Source organism: Fusarium musae, chromosome 1 (assembly GCF_019915245.1).
Source record: "Fusarium musae strain F31 chromosome 1, whole genome shotgun sequence".
Classification (NCBI taxonomy): domain Eukaryota; kingdom Fungi; phylum Ascomycota; class Sordariomycetes; order Hypocreales; family Nectriaceae; genus Fusarium; species Fusarium musae.
The window spans coordinates 4,617,775-4,633,775 of record NC_058387.1 but is presented as its reverse complement, the minus strand read 5'-3'; the positions used below and the strand labels follow the sequence as shown (position 1 = coordinate 4,633,775).

The 16,001-nt window shown below is 48.2% G+C and overlaps 5 protein-coding genes across 5 annotated transcripts; 3 read left to right on the top strand and 2 right to left on the bottom strand.

Moving 5' to 3' along the window:
- Positions 1–2,299: 2,299 nt before the first annotated feature.
- Positions 2,300–3,568, top strand: J7337_001389 (uncharacterized protein; the record flags this gene model as incomplete). The annotated part of the gene is made up of 1 exon (XM_044819130.1): positions 2,300–3,568. One exon carries the CDS (start codon positions 2,300–2,302, stop codon positions 3,566–3,568), a length of 1,269 nt encoding a protein of 422 aa, XP_044686832.1.
- A 3,421-nt stretch (positions 3,569–6,989) lies between these two features.
- On the top strand, positions 6,990–8,577 carry J7337_001388 (uncharacterized protein; the record flags this gene model as incomplete). The annotated part of the gene is made up of 3 exons (XM_044819129.1): positions 6,990–7,022; positions 7,074–7,574; positions 7,624–8,577. 3 exons carry the CDS (start codon positions 6,990–6,992, stop codon positions 8,575–8,577), a joined length of 1,488 nt encoding a protein of 495 aa, XP_044686831.1.
- Positions 8,578–8,859: 282 nt separating this feature from the next.
- Positions 8,860–9,618, bottom strand: YTH1 (RNA-binding component of cleavage and polyadenylation factor; the record flags this gene model as incomplete). Its single annotated transcript, XM_044819128.1, has 1 exon — positions 8,860–9,618. One exon carries the CDS (start codon positions 9,616–9,618, stop codon positions 8,860–8,862), a length of 759 nt encoding a protein of 252 aa, XP_044686830.1.
- A 563-nt stretch (positions 9,619–10,181) lies between these two features.
- On the bottom strand, positions 10,182–11,467 carry J7337_001386 (uncharacterized protein; the record flags this gene model as incomplete). The annotated part of the gene is made up of 5 exons (XM_044819127.1): positions 10,182–10,665; positions 10,711–10,915; positions 10,963–10,980; positions 11,028–11,097; positions 11,165–11,467. 5 exons carry the CDS (start codon positions 11,465–11,467, stop codon positions 10,182–10,184), a joined length of 1,080 nt encoding a protein of 359 aa, XP_044686829.1.
- Positions 11,468–13,643: 2,176 nt separating this feature from the next.
- Positions 13,644–14,971, top strand: J7337_001385 (uncharacterized protein; the record flags this gene model as incomplete). Its single annotated transcript, XM_044819126.1, has 4 exons — positions 13,644–13,823; positions 13,893–14,124; positions 14,186–14,757; positions 14,882–14,971. 4 exons carry the CDS (start codon positions 13,644–13,646, stop codon positions 14,969–14,971), a joined length of 1,074 nt encoding a protein of 357 aa, XP_044686828.1.
- Between the last annotated feature and the right edge of the window lie 1,030 nt (positions 14,972–16,001).

The following is a 16,001-nucleotide window of genomic DNA, read 5'->3' as shown; positions in this document are numbered from 1 at the left end:
TGAAAGTTTTGCATGGCCGTCGCATTAAGCTTGTTCTGCGTTATCAACTATCAATACACTGCTCGACACTGCGAGTTTACTTGTACGGCCATTCACTTACCTTATGCATATAAGCATAAATGTGCTACTGCACTATTATTTTCTGTATCTACCTACCTTACCTTAGGTATCCATCCTCCAGCTTTTTGTTTTTTTCTTTTCCTCAACACCTCTCTGCTTTTCTTACAAGCAACGGTAACTCAAGCGATATATTACTGCCTGCGAAAACAATCACAACCTACGACAAAGTCTTACTGCAATCAATCAACGCGGTTTTCTGTATTGCGAAAGATAGACAAAGACAAAAAGAACTCTCCTGGCGCTGAAGGATACAAACTGACGCGATTCGGGTCGACTGGGAAAGCAACATTCCAGGCGACAAATCCACCTAAGTTCGATCACAAGAAGACGCTCAGGTCTGAAAACATCACCGTTGCTGATATTAGCTTTATTCCTGACCATATTCTCGAGAAAGTGGCTGCAACGATGAAAATGAATTCCGCACAGCTGTTTCTAAAGGCCATGCAAAACCAACGAAGGATGGCAGCGGAAGAAGGTAAACTTGGTCCGACTGACATTGTTTACACTGAGGACGACATACCTAAACTCATTGCCATCACGGAACAGAATGCACAAAACGCCACCAACGGAAATGCTGCCGCCCCCGAATGTGATGGGCACACCACTGGAGGCAACGAACAAGATGCCAGCGTTCCTGAGGAGGGGCTTCCGCGGCCTTGAAGAGCGATGCTTTAACCTACCAAACAATTAACCCAAGAGGGGAGCTTCCGCGGCCTTATAGAGCTTGTTTTCACTCAACTACCTATAATTCAAACATCTTACTCGTCAACCATACCAAGTACCTCGAATAAGCAGAGACCTACGCCTTGGAGTACCTATGTGCTCAACAAAATCAGCATCTTGAGTCTGTATCTTATTCTCTCCGCCATGCGACTCTTCGTTCCTTCCAATGAGCCTCACCTGACTCAAGGCTTCGTTTTCTCACGGCTTCCATCAATTGTCTCCTGTTTTCCTTCCATCAAATCTCTTCTCTCTCCATCATCCATCCCACACCCTTCTCTATCATCCTCGCAGTCACTCCCCCCGATCGTCCCTAGCACCGCTCATTTCTGCCATGATGCAGGTATTCACAGTCAACGGTCATTCGAATGGTGATCGTAGCACGTCAGAGTCTCCAGCTCTGTACTCCAGAAGCGAAAAAGGACTTCTGAAGGCTCCGATAGAATGTCACCCGAGCAACTAGCTCGATATGAGAGCAAGATTGGTAAACTGTTTCGACGTCATACTGGCGTTCCCGGATCCGATAATTAACCCGACTTTTGGTGTGAGAGGTTCGACGCTTTCTGCAACCAGCGTCTGGAATAAGAGTGAGCTCTATCGTCACAAGTTTATATTTCGCTAACCAGTTTCAGCCTAGAATACGCACTAACCTACCATGACCTGGAGCTTTCCATTCGATATACACCTGGAACAGTGACAGGACAAGGCGATGATTGGTGCCGCTCAGTTTATGTCCGTCGGTCCGGCACTCATCCAGAAAAGTCTCAAATTCCGGCACAAAGGTTTCGCTATCAACAAACACGAAGCGATCGGGATCGATGAGTCAATCAACATATATTCTCCTTTACTCGATTTCGCTGGCCATTTGCTACCAAAAGCCACTTTAGTTGACCTCTTGGAGAAAGAAGTACTCACTCGAGATCCTCGAAACTGCACGTATAGGATCGCCATTGAAACCGTTGGCTTTATGATCAAAGCTATGCTTTAAGACTGTATAAGTCAAGGTCCCTATCATGGGAAGTCCTCATCATGAAGGCATTGTTAGTCTTGTTACAGCCCATGACTGGAGTGCTGGATGGGATTGAGCGTACCGGGAATAACGAGCATACATACCCAGGCTCCACTAGCAAGGGCAGTGAGAGACGCTAGAAGCCAGTGCCGGTTCCTGAATACGCAGTACCTACCTAAGCTATGGAGGGGTTCACCCACCACAAATTCACGCGCCGCTTATTACCTTATGCTGTACAAAACATAAGCCCTGTTGCCTTAGGCCCCTAGTGTAGGGGTTTAGTTTAATACCTTGTCTTTTAGCTGGAAGCTCAGGCTTGACGCGTAAAAATGCGCGGACCTACACACACGTCATAGTTCGGCAGTCGTTGCTTTTACCTTGCCTTGGCCGGCATCTTAAAGCGTTCAGCAATTTCCTCCGAGACTCTCAACTTAATTTCCCACAGAAGAGATGTCAGGTTGGTCTTGGTCGCCTAGACAGGCCATGCTACAAATGAGCCAGCCAGAGATGAATGGCCAACCGCATCCTACTATTCCGCCACTGAGCCTACCAAGCATGCCAGCTCTCAACCTACCTCATCCACCTGCTCCAAACCCAGCCCTGACTATGTATAACCATAAGCCTGTCTGTAACAAGCCTGGTCCTTTCCCCGTTTCCAACAACCTTGCGCCTCCTCCTGTCCCTGGTCCCGTCCCCAATAACTCAACTTCTCCTGCCTACTACAACCCATCACCACCATTTGTTCCGCACACAACCGGGGCTCAAGCACCAGGCGGTCTACCTTCACCTATGAATACCTCACTCATGGCAAGAGGGTTATCTTCTGGAGCACTGCAAATTCCGGCTCCTGCCCCTGCTCCTGCTCCTGCAGCGACAACCACCAGCTCTAGGAAGCGCAAGTCTGATGTTGGCCCCGACAACACTCAAGAGAATCTTTTCCCAGACAATGTGCCGGATATAGACAGCGAAGACGAACGCCTAGCTCTTCATGATTCAGACACCTGCAATGCCATTCGTCGTAAGATTCGTAACTGGATCGATTCAGGCGCTCAAAAGGTTGGAGAATTTCAGAAAACCATTGGAGTCAGTGGCAAATCCTACAATAGCTTTATGAATCGAACTGGCACATGGGATGGCGAGAACACCGATACGTACATCAAAGCCCATCTCTTCTTCAAAAAGCGTGAGCTCCAGGGGCTCCCCCTCAAGGCCAACAAACCCAAGAAAGCAAAGACAGCCGCTTCCGCCAAGGTTCTTGAAGAAGTTCTTGATGTGAGCAACGTTGACCCTCTTCCTGGTGAGGCAGACGGAACAGTTCCTATTTACGACACCTGCGACGATATCCGCAAGAAGATTCGGCCTATGTTAGCCAAGGAGGGAATGACACAAGCAGCTTTCATCCGCGCTCTCAATAAGAACCTCCCTGAAGGGAAAAGAGTATCGCCGGCCAATATGCGGTACTTCATGGGCCGAAAGGGAGTCCGCGATGGCAATACCAACATCACCTTCTACGCGGCGTATGTTTTCTTCGAAAAGAAGCGTATTCAGGCTGGCAAGCCCAAGGCGCAATTCCGTCATAAGATGGAGAAGGCATGGGGCAGCAAAGGTTTTGATATTGAGCATGGGGCCAACCAACAGTACACTTGTTTTGCTGGTGAAGAGCCGGTAGTGGATGAGTTTGGCAAGATTGACTTTGTTGTGACAGGGCGACGGAGGTAAGAAGGACGCATGTGCCTGCGAAAAGAAGAAGAGGAAACCTAGGAGAAGGGTTTCAGACCTGTTGGTGTTGTCTGATACCATAGCATTTGAGCTGATTTAGTGTGTTATCATAAACGGATTTTTGAATAGGAAGGAGAATAGCAAAGGCGTATCTGAGAGGTTTGGTTCTAATCTATATCTAGCAAAGGAAAAGTATTGTCACCCATAGCCTCCTCGATTCTCTTCATAATTGCTAGTACCTTCTCTTCTTCCAACCGGCGGCCAATTACTTGAACACCCACGGGGCGGTCCATGCCTGGCGTTCGCATCATTAGTTCATATGCACCCTGCACAATGCCGTCGAGACTCTTGAGGCTAAAATCTCCTGGCAGTTGATCCCGTGTCTTATCGACATGTGCTACGGGCAAGACGCCAGCGGTATATTCGAGCTATCCTAGATCAGCTTTGTTATCGTAGTTCCCCCTATCGATGAACGTACCAGGTTGAACATGAAAGTGTAGCCACAGCTACTACATGCATCATGCATGCCCCTATGAGTAAAAGCTGTAGGAGCATTGGGAGGGTGATCAAACAGTCAATACCGGAGTTATCCCACCACTCAAACCACTTCCTCTTGTAAGGCTCGCGGTTGGCATTAAGTTGCCAGATCTCGTATCCGGATTAAGAATACCAATTCCGCAAGAGTCCAGCCCATACGACGTCTCCTCGAACATACTTGACCCAGAGGTAATGCAAGTACTTCACCAGTCAAGGGAGGGTGAAATAGAAACTCATTTAGGCAGCACCTGGATCGTTCCACTCTCCCCAACGAAAGAAGGGTTTAAATTCTAGAGGCCATCGCTGTAGAGAAGGATTGAGGCTAGACAAAGAGCTTCATAAGGAGAAGGAGGGTCAATCTCCACGATCTCATGACCTGCGTTTCGGAGAGCAGATTCAGCCATCTCTAATACTCCTTAGCAAGCGGGACTGGGATCTACGACGCCGCCTGTTCAAAGGATTCCGACCCGCAAGTTCCTCTTCTCGCAGAAATCTTTCTCGATATCGGTTCTCCAAGGTAACAGGTGACAAGAATAGTCATAAGTCTAAGGCTTCATCTAGATGATCGATCGAGTGAAATGAGACAAGTCGTTGAGTGTATGCGCCATGGGACTGTACACTCCAGGAACACCATCCTGCCCTGGCATACTTGTTACCACTCCTGTCTTAAGCTATCTTCCAGTTGAGCATTTAAGTGCATAGCAGCCAAGAAGTGAGCTGGGCAGCGAACACTTCCAATTCCAACTCGGCCTCCCAATGCCAGCAAGGCAGCTTCACCTTCTGTTGAACCACCGGCAGTGTAGCTTTTGTTGTATGGATTCGATGTCTCGCCCCATATGTCATTAGATGACTCGAAACGAAGGAGTGTGATGGGGACGTTGGTCTTGGCATACGAAACAGCCCCGGCGTCTTTGAGTATTCTGACAATACTTCCATCATGTACAAGGGGCTTCCCAGCATGTGTGCTCATGCCTACGGTGCTATCGTATCCTTCCAATTCAACCATGTCTTTCAGGCTGACAGGTATACCAGCCAGAGGCCCTTTGAGATTGCGAGAGCCATCGGTGAGCCACTGCTCAGTCGAAGAAAGCAGGAATTCTGTTACACAGTTCGTTCTTTCGTGTGCCCTGAAAGCAACCTTACCATACGTATGAAGGATATCTGAAGCCTTGCTTGAGTCTCTTTGGACAGTTTGGACCAGTTCTTCAATTGGCTAATTCACGATCTCTCGACCCAAGACAATGAAAGGAGCATGGTATGATGCCAGTCTCTTGATGCGAGATGTTCGCTCTTTTTGTTTGAACTGGCTTCAATACTGTTAGTAAGAAATGTTATTCGAGTAAGCATCTTGAGCTGTATGGAGAGACTGGCAATCGTGAAGGGGTCCTACCAACCTCGGCGATGCTGCAGGTAGTTTGAGAGCCCCATAATGGTCACAGTCCGTTAAGGAATATCAAGCAATCCGTTCCAGTAAGTTTTGAGCCAAATTGAATAAATACAAGGAGGGTTCCATGTTAAGAGAGACGAGCTCAGTGGTATAGGTGTTACAAGGACGAAATATGGCCATGAGGCAGAACAATGGATAGCACTCTTTAGTGAGCTTCCTGATTGAAGGGCCCACTGATAACCGATCAAAATCCCCGCATCAACTCCATTGCTATTTATCTTAAGTCTGGGGAATTTAGCACCAATAAGAGGAACACTATCAGAATACAGATGTAAGACGGACGATGAAAAGGAGGGTTTTTCGAGTGTTGATGTATTCTTGACAACGAACGGTCGTCTTTGAGTCTGACTTGAAAAACAAATCTTGTCTTTATTGTCTTAGCTCTTCTGTTGTCTCGAAGTTCATGTGGTTACACTGCATAGTTATAAGTGGTTGATACTGTAGGAGTTGCACCTGGAGCCTGTGGAGCTTGTCACATAGATAGTAATTTGCGGTTCTCTCATTTGATACTAGATATGCGCCACCGCTAGGCATAAGACAGGAGACGTAACTATTCTTTGTTGATGTAAGATGTAGTTGGAATGTGCTGTGATGTTAATTTTATCCGGGTCGCGTAAGTTCAGGCAAGCATTGGCACATAACCTTGGCACTTATGGATAAATGCTCGTCAAAGAGTTTGTAGTAAAGAAATCATGGCAAGATTACTCACAAATGAACCTTGTATTCAGTGTCGACATTCAAGGAGGCCAACTGGGCATGTAGATCGACGAGATGCTTGGACTTGTAGGATCAAGTTTTTTAGCCGGTCCGATAGTTCACTGGGTTATCACTTGACCTGTTAAATAACACTGAGGAGCAAGCTTTTATAAGTCAAAATAATTTTATCGTTCCTGGGCTCTCTGGCAAACTCTTCTGGGTAGGGTAGACTTCATATGCATTTATGAAATACCTCGTTTGTATATTATCATGAGCCTTGGAATACTTTTTGTAGATATTGTAAACTATGGTGATTTCGAAAAGGGGATAAGAATATTGAAAACATTCATACTGTTGCATTTTGCATTCTTACATTGATATATGGATATGAGTCTTGATGAGGATGGTTCTTGGCTACATAACTAACCAAATAGGAAGAAAAAAGTCGATAGTCAGCAAGAACACACTGTCTGTTCCATGTGAAGCAGACCATGGTTGATCCCCAATTCGCTCACAAGAACCCTCAATCCCAGTATGATCTACCTTCGTCTAGATACCCGACCTCGGGTAGGTCACGATCGGAGGACTAAGCCCCGTGCTCCGGCGCGGAGATCGGATGGCCCGTGCGTGGGAAAGAGGTTGGGTATCAGAAGCTTTTGTCCCTAGTTCTCCACTAGCATGAAGGTCACCGTCATATGAGAAGAGCCTGTAACAATCTTCTCTCTTTCACCAACCACCATCATGTCGGTCGATCCGCAGCAGCTGTTGGACACGGTAAGACATGCGGCTCTTATCACCCAAGACATTTTACTTATTGTGCTGTAGCTCTCGAGCCAGGTTCGCCAATACGCCGACGTTGCTTCCGAATTCATTGATAAGAATGTCGACCGCGCCGCCGTAGTTGTCAGAGAGACTCTGTCCAGCTCGGAATGGGTGCCAGAGTCTGTCAGGCCTAAGCCTGCGGTGAAAGAAGTGGTGGCAGTCGTTTCTTTGGGGCGCTTTGAAAGGCTCCAGAACTGGATTGCCGAGCACAAAATCTTGACTGGAATGATTGTCTTGACCTGCGGAACCGTCGTTTATAAAGGATACTATGAAAGTCGCTCAATGAGGAAAACAAGACGAGCGAGAAGGGCACGAAATGGCGGGCGCACTGATGTCGTCGTTATCGCCGGATCCCCATCTCTTCCTTTGACAAGGTCTTTGTCTTTGGACATGGAGAGACGGGGTTTTATCGTCTTCATCGTTTGCAACGCCGCAGAAGACGAATCCATGGTTCAGGCTATGAAGCGACCCGATGTTCGACCTCTGAGCATTGATACCACTGATGTGAGTCTGCCATATGGGCTTTTGTGTGACTATTCTGACATTTCCCCAGCCTCCTAACGCTGGTTCTGCCATCGAACATTTTGCCCACTTCCTCCAGTCACCTCAGGCTCCTGGCCCTGGAATGAAGCCCAACCAGCTCACTCTGAAATCCGTTATCCTGATCCCGAGCCTCCACTACCAGACGTCTCCTATCGCAACAATCCCACCATCTAGCTTTGCCGACCTTTTCAATACCCACCTCCTCCAGCCCATCCTTACAATCCAGGCTTTCCTACCACTACTCACATCCCGCTTGAACCCCATCGGAGAAAAATGGATTCCTCCCAAGGTTCTTGTCTTTACTCCCTCTATTATTTCCTCAATCAACCCCCCATTTCATGCGCCTGAGGCTACCGTTTGCTCGGCCCTGTCCGCTTTCACGGAAGTCCTCACCGCCGAACTTAGACCCCTCGATATTCCGGTTACCCACATGCAGCTCGGCACGTTCGACTTCTCCAGTTTCGTCCCGACTCGTGGCGGTCCCAACCAAGGCCTCGTCACCGCAGGAAATCCCGAGTCTCCTCTTGTCTGGCCTGAGGGCGCCCGACACGTGTATGCTCGAAACTTTGTCGCACAAACTAGCTCTGCCATCTCCGGAGGTCGTATCCGTGGACTGAAGGGAAGCTCGCTTCGACGCCTCCACAACTCTGTTTTTGATGTGATTGATGGTTCCATCACTGCTGATACCGTACGAGTTGGCCTCGGTGCCAGCGTGTATGGCTTCGTTGGACGATGGGCCCCGCGAGGTCTCGTCTCATGGATGATGGGCATCCGCCGAGTTGACGAGCTCTCCACTTGGAAGACAAGCTCCTATGAAGGTTCAGAAAGCAGTGACGAGGACGACGAGAGCGAGAAGGGCGAAGGAGAATCAACCGAATTTGTCGCCGTTCCATCAGATGCTAACGTCTGGCATGCTGACAATGAGGGAGCTATGTGGACTCCCCAGGCATCTGAGACCGCTTGAGCGATGAAGATTGAAATTTATGCTGGATGTCCTATGTAAACTGGATCTGCATAACACGCATTATGATGGGACATGAAAAACGTTCGATTTTGTTGCATATAGACGCCGCCACGACTCCAACTCTTGAATGATTTTAACACTGCAGCCATTGGAAAAATACAAATCCAGTTGCCTTACTTTTGACCATTGCTTTGAGGGTCACAGTTACAACAAGTTCTTGACATGGGATTCGTGTGGGTATCATCATGAACTGAGTAAAAGTACAACAAGTAAATATGTTACTTAGTGACCTCTTCCACGGTAACGGCCTCTTCCTCGCCATTTGCCTCGGCCACCATGACCACCATGGCCTCCTCTATATCTGCCCCCATCATCCCGATCTCTATCTCTCTGTTGGTCGCGTGACCTGTCCATATCATCCTGCGCAGGATCCATCCGAATGTCGTCTTCTTTCTTCTCCTCTGACTTGAGGGTTGGCTTCTCCAGATCCTTTGACCACTTGGGGTGGGCGCCTTCCTTGCATTCAGGTCCATCGGGACAGAACCCCGCCAAGTAGAAAACACAGAGCTTCCTACGCACGTGCTTCTTTGAACAGTTGGGTCCGAGGGGGCAGAACCCCATATCGTAGTGAGGGCAGGGTGGCAGCCGACTTTGGGGGTCGATGTGCAGGTATAGACATTCGTCACCGTTCGAGCAATACCCGTTTCGCATAAAGAAATTACACTCAGGCATCTTTCGAAGATTGTACTCGTGGAGGAACTCGCAATGCTCGCCCTTCTTGCACAAGCCACGCAGCCAATGTTTACACACGAGCGAGTTGAGACCACCACTCGGCTGTGACGTCTTAGAATCAGAGACGTGCCGTTCAGGACATCGTGTGCCGTTGGGGCAGTGGCCCGACTGGAAAGCTTTGCATATAGGCCGGTCGGGAGACAGGCCGACCTGATACGTTTGTCGAAGAAATGGCGAGAAGCGGAAGTTGTAGGGCGTGGCAGAGTGGTTGAGGATGGCGGCGGCAGGAGATTCGACGGCGCCGGGCATGGTGTGCGAGAATGGCGCAGGCTGATCGCCTATAGAGGATGGAGTGGTTGATTTATTGCTAGTAATGTTCTTTCAAAATTCCGCCTCGAGTGGTTGTGGATGCTGCTTTGTGCGCGCTGTAATAACTAGTTGCTTTGTTGATGTCAAGGTCAAGATTTAGGCCAAAGCTTTGGTCGCTAACATTTTCCAGAGCTACAGGTACAATGCGGCGATCGAGGTTTGTCAGCGACTAGGATCGCCGCCATGCCAACGTCACTCCACACAAGCTTCCAGGTCCCTTGAACTTGTGGACTTGAGCTTCGCTATCCTCATACGCCCATTTTAAGATATTATTTGTTTGCCATGACATTCTTATATTATTTAAACTGTTTAAGGTATCTTAGTGAAGGAAGGGAAGTGCTTACTAGCTTACTTCCACGGTAAACTCTCGTCATCGCCACCACAGGTGTTTTGGCAAGACACAGCAGGAACCAGGCATCTCCTGAACCTCCATCTTGTCTTCCATCCTCAAATGCTGACCATGAAGGTCTTTCTGCCTCAGTAACCACAAAATTCGAGAGAAATCACGAATCAGAACCAAGACTCGCCACGGAGCCTTGTTCCCTATACTTCTGGCCATAAACGATACGACAGTTCATGTATCGGTGAGCTTTCTCATTCATCAGGCTCTTATAAGCCTGAGACACCATCTCTTTTCGCTTCTCTTCTGATATCCCTAGGGCTTTCAACGGCTTGATAGCCATCGAACCAATCAGATCCATGATGTTGGCTTCCATCAACTTCCCCAAGTCTCTCATTCCTTCGTCCTGTGACCAGCATGAGATGGGCACTTTCTCACTGACCGCCTGAACTTGAGTGAAGCCAGCGGCTATGAGACTTTTCCGAACGTCTTTCTTACCAAAGTTGGTACAGCCGTATTTTCGTATCCCCTGAGCGCATGTGTCGAAGAAAACTCGCAATGGATCATCTGTTTGCATGGTACCATCATCGCAGCGAACTGTGTAGTCGTAATCTTGAAACTCGATCCATCCGCCCTCCTTCAGATGTCTTCTCTTTATTAGCTGGACATCACATATGAGGCATTCGACTCACTCGTGGGCATTAGCAACCATTGTGTCCAAGTCGAGAAGAAATCCGACCATTCCCCTTAGATGTACCATATCAAAGTCCTTACCACTGGCCCAGCAGGGGTCCTCGCAGTCTTCAACAAACATGGATGCATTCGGAGGCATTGATTTAGGCTGAATGGGTGATAGATCGGTTCCTATCACACTGGTCTTGTCATACTCATCGGCCACTGGGTCTTGTTAGAAGGGCAGCTGGAATATTTCCATATAAGCTCACCGTCTATCACCCATGCCCCTACAAACTGTAAGTACAGAACAGCCAAACGTGTACTTGTCACTCACCATTTCCTGTCCCGAGATCGATTATCTTCTCCGCTTCGTTGTCAACTTCAGACAGAAAGAATTTACCACCCTGCATCAACCAGATGGTTAGCTATTGCTTTGATTCTAATCGCTGTTGCCCAAGAACCTTGACATACCAGAAGCTGCTGCATCAGGAAATGTTCAGCTAGCTCGCGACACTGCTCGCCTTCGTCATTGGGTAGCGGATATCTGCCAGCCAAATAGGCGTGATAACGTCGGCCGTGAGAGTGCTCATAGTCGAATATGCTGGCTGCTAATGAAGTGCAACAGCTTGACTCATTGTCCTGTTGCAAGCATTCAGAACGAGCATCGTGAAACACAAGCTCAAATTCATCCGTGTCCTGGTCCGTTGGGGTGTATATTAATTCAATACCTGGCTCGGAAATGATCGAGAAAGAGTGACTATCAGACTCTGGCATCTTGGTTGTGAACTCGCGGAAAGAAATTGAAAGGAAGACAACACAGCTATACAGAATAGGGACTCGGCGCTGTTTATCATCTGTTGGGATGCTCTACTACGGTTGCGCCACATTGATCATCTCTGTAAAACCAGCCAAGTACACAAGGGATGAGAATTTCTGGCTTCAGTATTATCAATATATGCGGGAGGTCATCTGCACGTTTGCTACCGTGATGGTGACCCCTCCTTCTCGCAGGACTTCACCTCTCAACATTGGTGAGATACACCTCATGTGGTATGTTTCGCTACAGCCTACATGCTTGTGCGAGTTGTTGGTGATAAGCTATGCGGATGGCGCATAACGACAATATGCGATTCGACTGTTGGTCCGGATTGCGAAGAAGGGGGGGCCAACTGCGTTTGTTTGCTTCTCATGGGGCGCTGTGCCGAAGTAAGGCGAAGAGGCCCCTCAGTGAACCTAAAAGTGAAACAAAATTCAAGTCAGTTGGTCATATGCATTCCATTGATGGTGAGTAAAGAACGAAGTTGATTGTGGCCATGATATCTAAGCAGCTAAGCTTCGTTGAAGATGCAAACAATGCCTAACACTGTCGTTTGAAAGACCTGAAGCCAACATTGGTTGATCAGGTAGGATTCGACATGGGTGTACGGAGTACAGACTGTCTCTCTCGTCGCTTACTGTTGCCCGGGCAAGGTTGCCTTACACATACATCCATGCAATGACAGATTCAGGTTGTTGTGCTTGCCTCAGCCTCGAAGCTGGGGATTGATGCATTGGCAAGGCCAAAATCACTTGTCAGAGACGGTAAAAGCACCCGGCCCTGGCTCAACTGTATCAGACAAGGGCAAGCTAACAGTGGAAGTCAGAGTGTTTGGTCCACTCAATATTGCGCCCAACCCTCATCGTCGTCCCCGGGCGGTTTTTATTATGGAACCAATCTCACCGTCTGTGGTAGCGCGTTCCAAACGTCCGTCGACCTTCCAGAAGTTTGATGGCAGGGCGAATTAATGGAGCCACACGGTTGTTGAACACGCTTATCGGGAAGTTGTGTTATGACTCGGCGCTTCTTGTACAACCCTCGTCCAAAGACGTTGTACCTGGATTGTCCCGGTCGCCAAAATGGACGTTGCGACATCAAGAACAATGCTGCTGCGTGCGTGCTTCCTGGCTGAGACAGTTTCATCCCTTGGACAACAATGCTGCTTTTCAAACAGAGCAATGAGCTCGCCATGATCCTGCAACTATTGATTGGAAGCCGGGCCCTGTCCAGCATTGCCTTTTGTTTGCCCGAGGCATATGACACCTCGGATCGCATCGCGGCTCATCTTGAAAACCTGACAACGCCTCGCTATGCTGTTTTTAGGTATTGGAGACGTGTCTCATTTGCGGGCCTGCATGTCAACGTGTTTCACCTTCGCAAATCATGGCAGGGCCATTTAATGGCTCGGAGAGGCCGCAACGTCAATGCTTCATCATCTCCATTTTCATAGCAGAGATGGAAGCTCATCTAATGGTTGGAAACATCTACTAGACGGTCCCAATAGCTCAGGGTCTTGTACGGCCTGCCCTCGAAGAGGAAAAGAGTATTCTCGCCCCGGATCTCCAACTCCATTCGAATTTGGGCTGCCAAGCAAAACATCCGTCATTTCATGAGGCACAGATTACACCTTTTTGACAAGGCCCGAATTGGCGTGGTCAAAGCATCGAAAAGCCGGGCTAACAACAAACGGGAGTAATTTCACGGTCTCCCAAGAAGCCACAGCTTCCTCAGCTCTGACAACCAGCAACACTCTTGTGTTTCTTCCAATGCCTCCCCGCAATTATGTCATGTATCATGGTTCTACCGAATCCAGGACCCTCCGTAATTTGGATGCTAGTCCCTGCTCTCCGGGCATCACCTAGATGGCTGCGACTGGTGTTGAGTATTATATAGCCTCGATCCTTCTCTGTCGCAGTCAGTCATGACTCTCACCGGCAGTCTTTGGTGCCTAACCTTGTTGACCGACATATCAGCTCTTGTTTCCTTCAAGATCTTGACACCAATTAGTTCATCTAGACTCTTGCAGGTCGGGTTATTAAACAACGCTCCCGGTCGTATTTATTTTTCTCTTGATTTTGGCACTTGCCTCGCCCATTTTCTTTGGAATTCACCTGGTCTCTCAAATCCCTCATCATGAGCTCGTCGCGCAAGTCGCGGATTGCTTCGAGCATGTCTAATGTCATGTTCACGAATGCGGTTTACTTTCCTAACTACCGGATATACCAGGGAGATACTCCAGGAATGCTCAACTACAGTTGTATCAACCATGTTTACTATGCCTACGCCAGTGTTTCAGCCGACGGCGGTGTTTTCGTAAGTTCTTTCCACGACTCATTTCAAACGTTTTGGCATTGGGGGTACTGACTCGGAATTTGAATCTAGCTAAGTGATGAGTGGGCGGATGCTGGTGCACCTGTTGACGGTGTACAAGGAGGACTAGGGTCTCTCATGCACCTCAAGCAGAAGCATCCCCATCTTCGAGTTGTTCTGTCAATCGGGGGCGGCAACTCCTCGGAAATTTTCCCCCTGGTGGCATCTAGCACTCTCTTACGTGACAATTTTGCTAGATCAGCTAAGGGGCTTGTTGAGGCATCAGGTCTGGATGGAATCGACAGTACGTAGCGCTCGAAACGGATCTCCAGTTCTGTCGGCGAAGCTAACAAAATGGTATCAAGTTGCATGGGAATACCCGTGTGATGTCCAACAAGGCTACGACTTTCTTGCACTTCTAGCCGCTGTCCGCATTCATCTACCAGAGGAGCATTATGTACTCACCGCTGCACTTCCTGCAGCCAAGTCCATCTTACAGTTCCTTGATCTAATGGAGATCGCCGAATACTTGGACTTTATCAACTTGATGGCCTACGATTTCTTTGGTTCGTGGACTCCAAAGGCTGGGCATCATGCTCAACTATATGCTATGGACAAAGAAGAAACCTCAGCTTCTTCAGGGGTTTCTTATCTCATGTCCAAGGGATTTCCCCCTAAGAAGATTCTGCTTGGTATTCCAACTTTTGGACGAAGCTTCCTTCACTGCACAGGAGTAGGACACAAATACAAGGGCGTGGGTGGTGCGGAAGACGGTACATTTGAGTACAATCAACTACCACGCAAGGGATGCAAAGAGGTTGTCGACAAACGCCATGTTGCAGCACACTGCACCGGGGCAGATGGCGGATTTGTGACGTACGATAACCCGGATACTGTTAAGATCAAGGCTGGTTTCTGCAAGCAAAAGGGACTGGGAGTGAGTAGCCTAACTATGGGTGCGAAGGTCTCGGTGTCGCGCATTCATGTCTTGAACACAAGAACACCGCGACTCCCACTTCCTGCCCAATTTCGTCACTGGATCGCTAACAATGTCTTCGTAGGGTCTCTTTTACTGGAACGGTCCTGCTGATTCCAAGGACAAGTCTAGGAGCTTGGTTGCGGCTGGCTTTCGCGCTCTTCATTCGTCCTGAAGTCTTTACCAGTCCTTTGACCACATCCTGCATTTTGCATATATGGGAGTGATACGGCTTTCATTTTTCGGTAGATGGGCATATAACGGCGTTATTTGATCATGTTCGATTCAATTTTCTACCTTGGATTTATGTAAAAGCGTTTACATTACGAAGGTATGCAAGGAAACCGGGGATTCTGCTGGAAAGAGTCAAAAAATAGAGGCAAGAATATGCCATCGGGAGAATATATATATATACAATAGACGGGAACGGCGTTTTTGGGGGCAGGGAACAAAGGCACTGGACGCCTGACTCCCTTCAAACATAAGCTAATGACTCACTGCCTGCTAAGTTCATTTGACCTCTTATCACCTTACATAGTGATACAAGACGCACGGTGGTCCTCTTTTTCTATTCACAGCCGCCCAAGGACCGAGCTGATTCAAGGATGCAAAGGATCAAAGGCGGTAGGGCATGTGTATGTCACATCAACGGTGGATTCAGGCTCCAAAGTAACCGTTTGGGCGACAAGAACGAGGCGCCATGAGGCTAGCGATGTACGTCAGAGTGCATTGACATAGATGCTGGCAATATAACTCTTCAGTGATCCGCAGGAGAGTCTTGAGTCAGAGTGCGTACTTTCGGTGTGACATTCCAAACTGAGGTGGCGTTTCGAGGTTGAATTTGTCTCTTTGAAGTCTGGCTGAGAGCTTATTCCGGCAGACAGAACTTAAGTCTCTTTGAAGTCAGTCACATGTCGAGTCACGATGAGCTATGTACCCCTACAGGGAAACCGAGGGAGCACATCACAAAAATGACCAGGCTTGATCTACTTGCACTTAAAAATCATCACTAGCTACGCAATTCACGATCGCCTAGAGATATCACTATATTAAATCATTTCAATTGATATCAGGCCCGGTTAAGTCGTTAAGAGAGTTGCTACCCAAGTATTGTAGGTAGTTGCTTCTGGTTACCTAGACGTGCATTAGATAGTACCCACGTGGCGATAAGATAAAGAGTTCCTTCCGTCATCCCACGGCTCTAC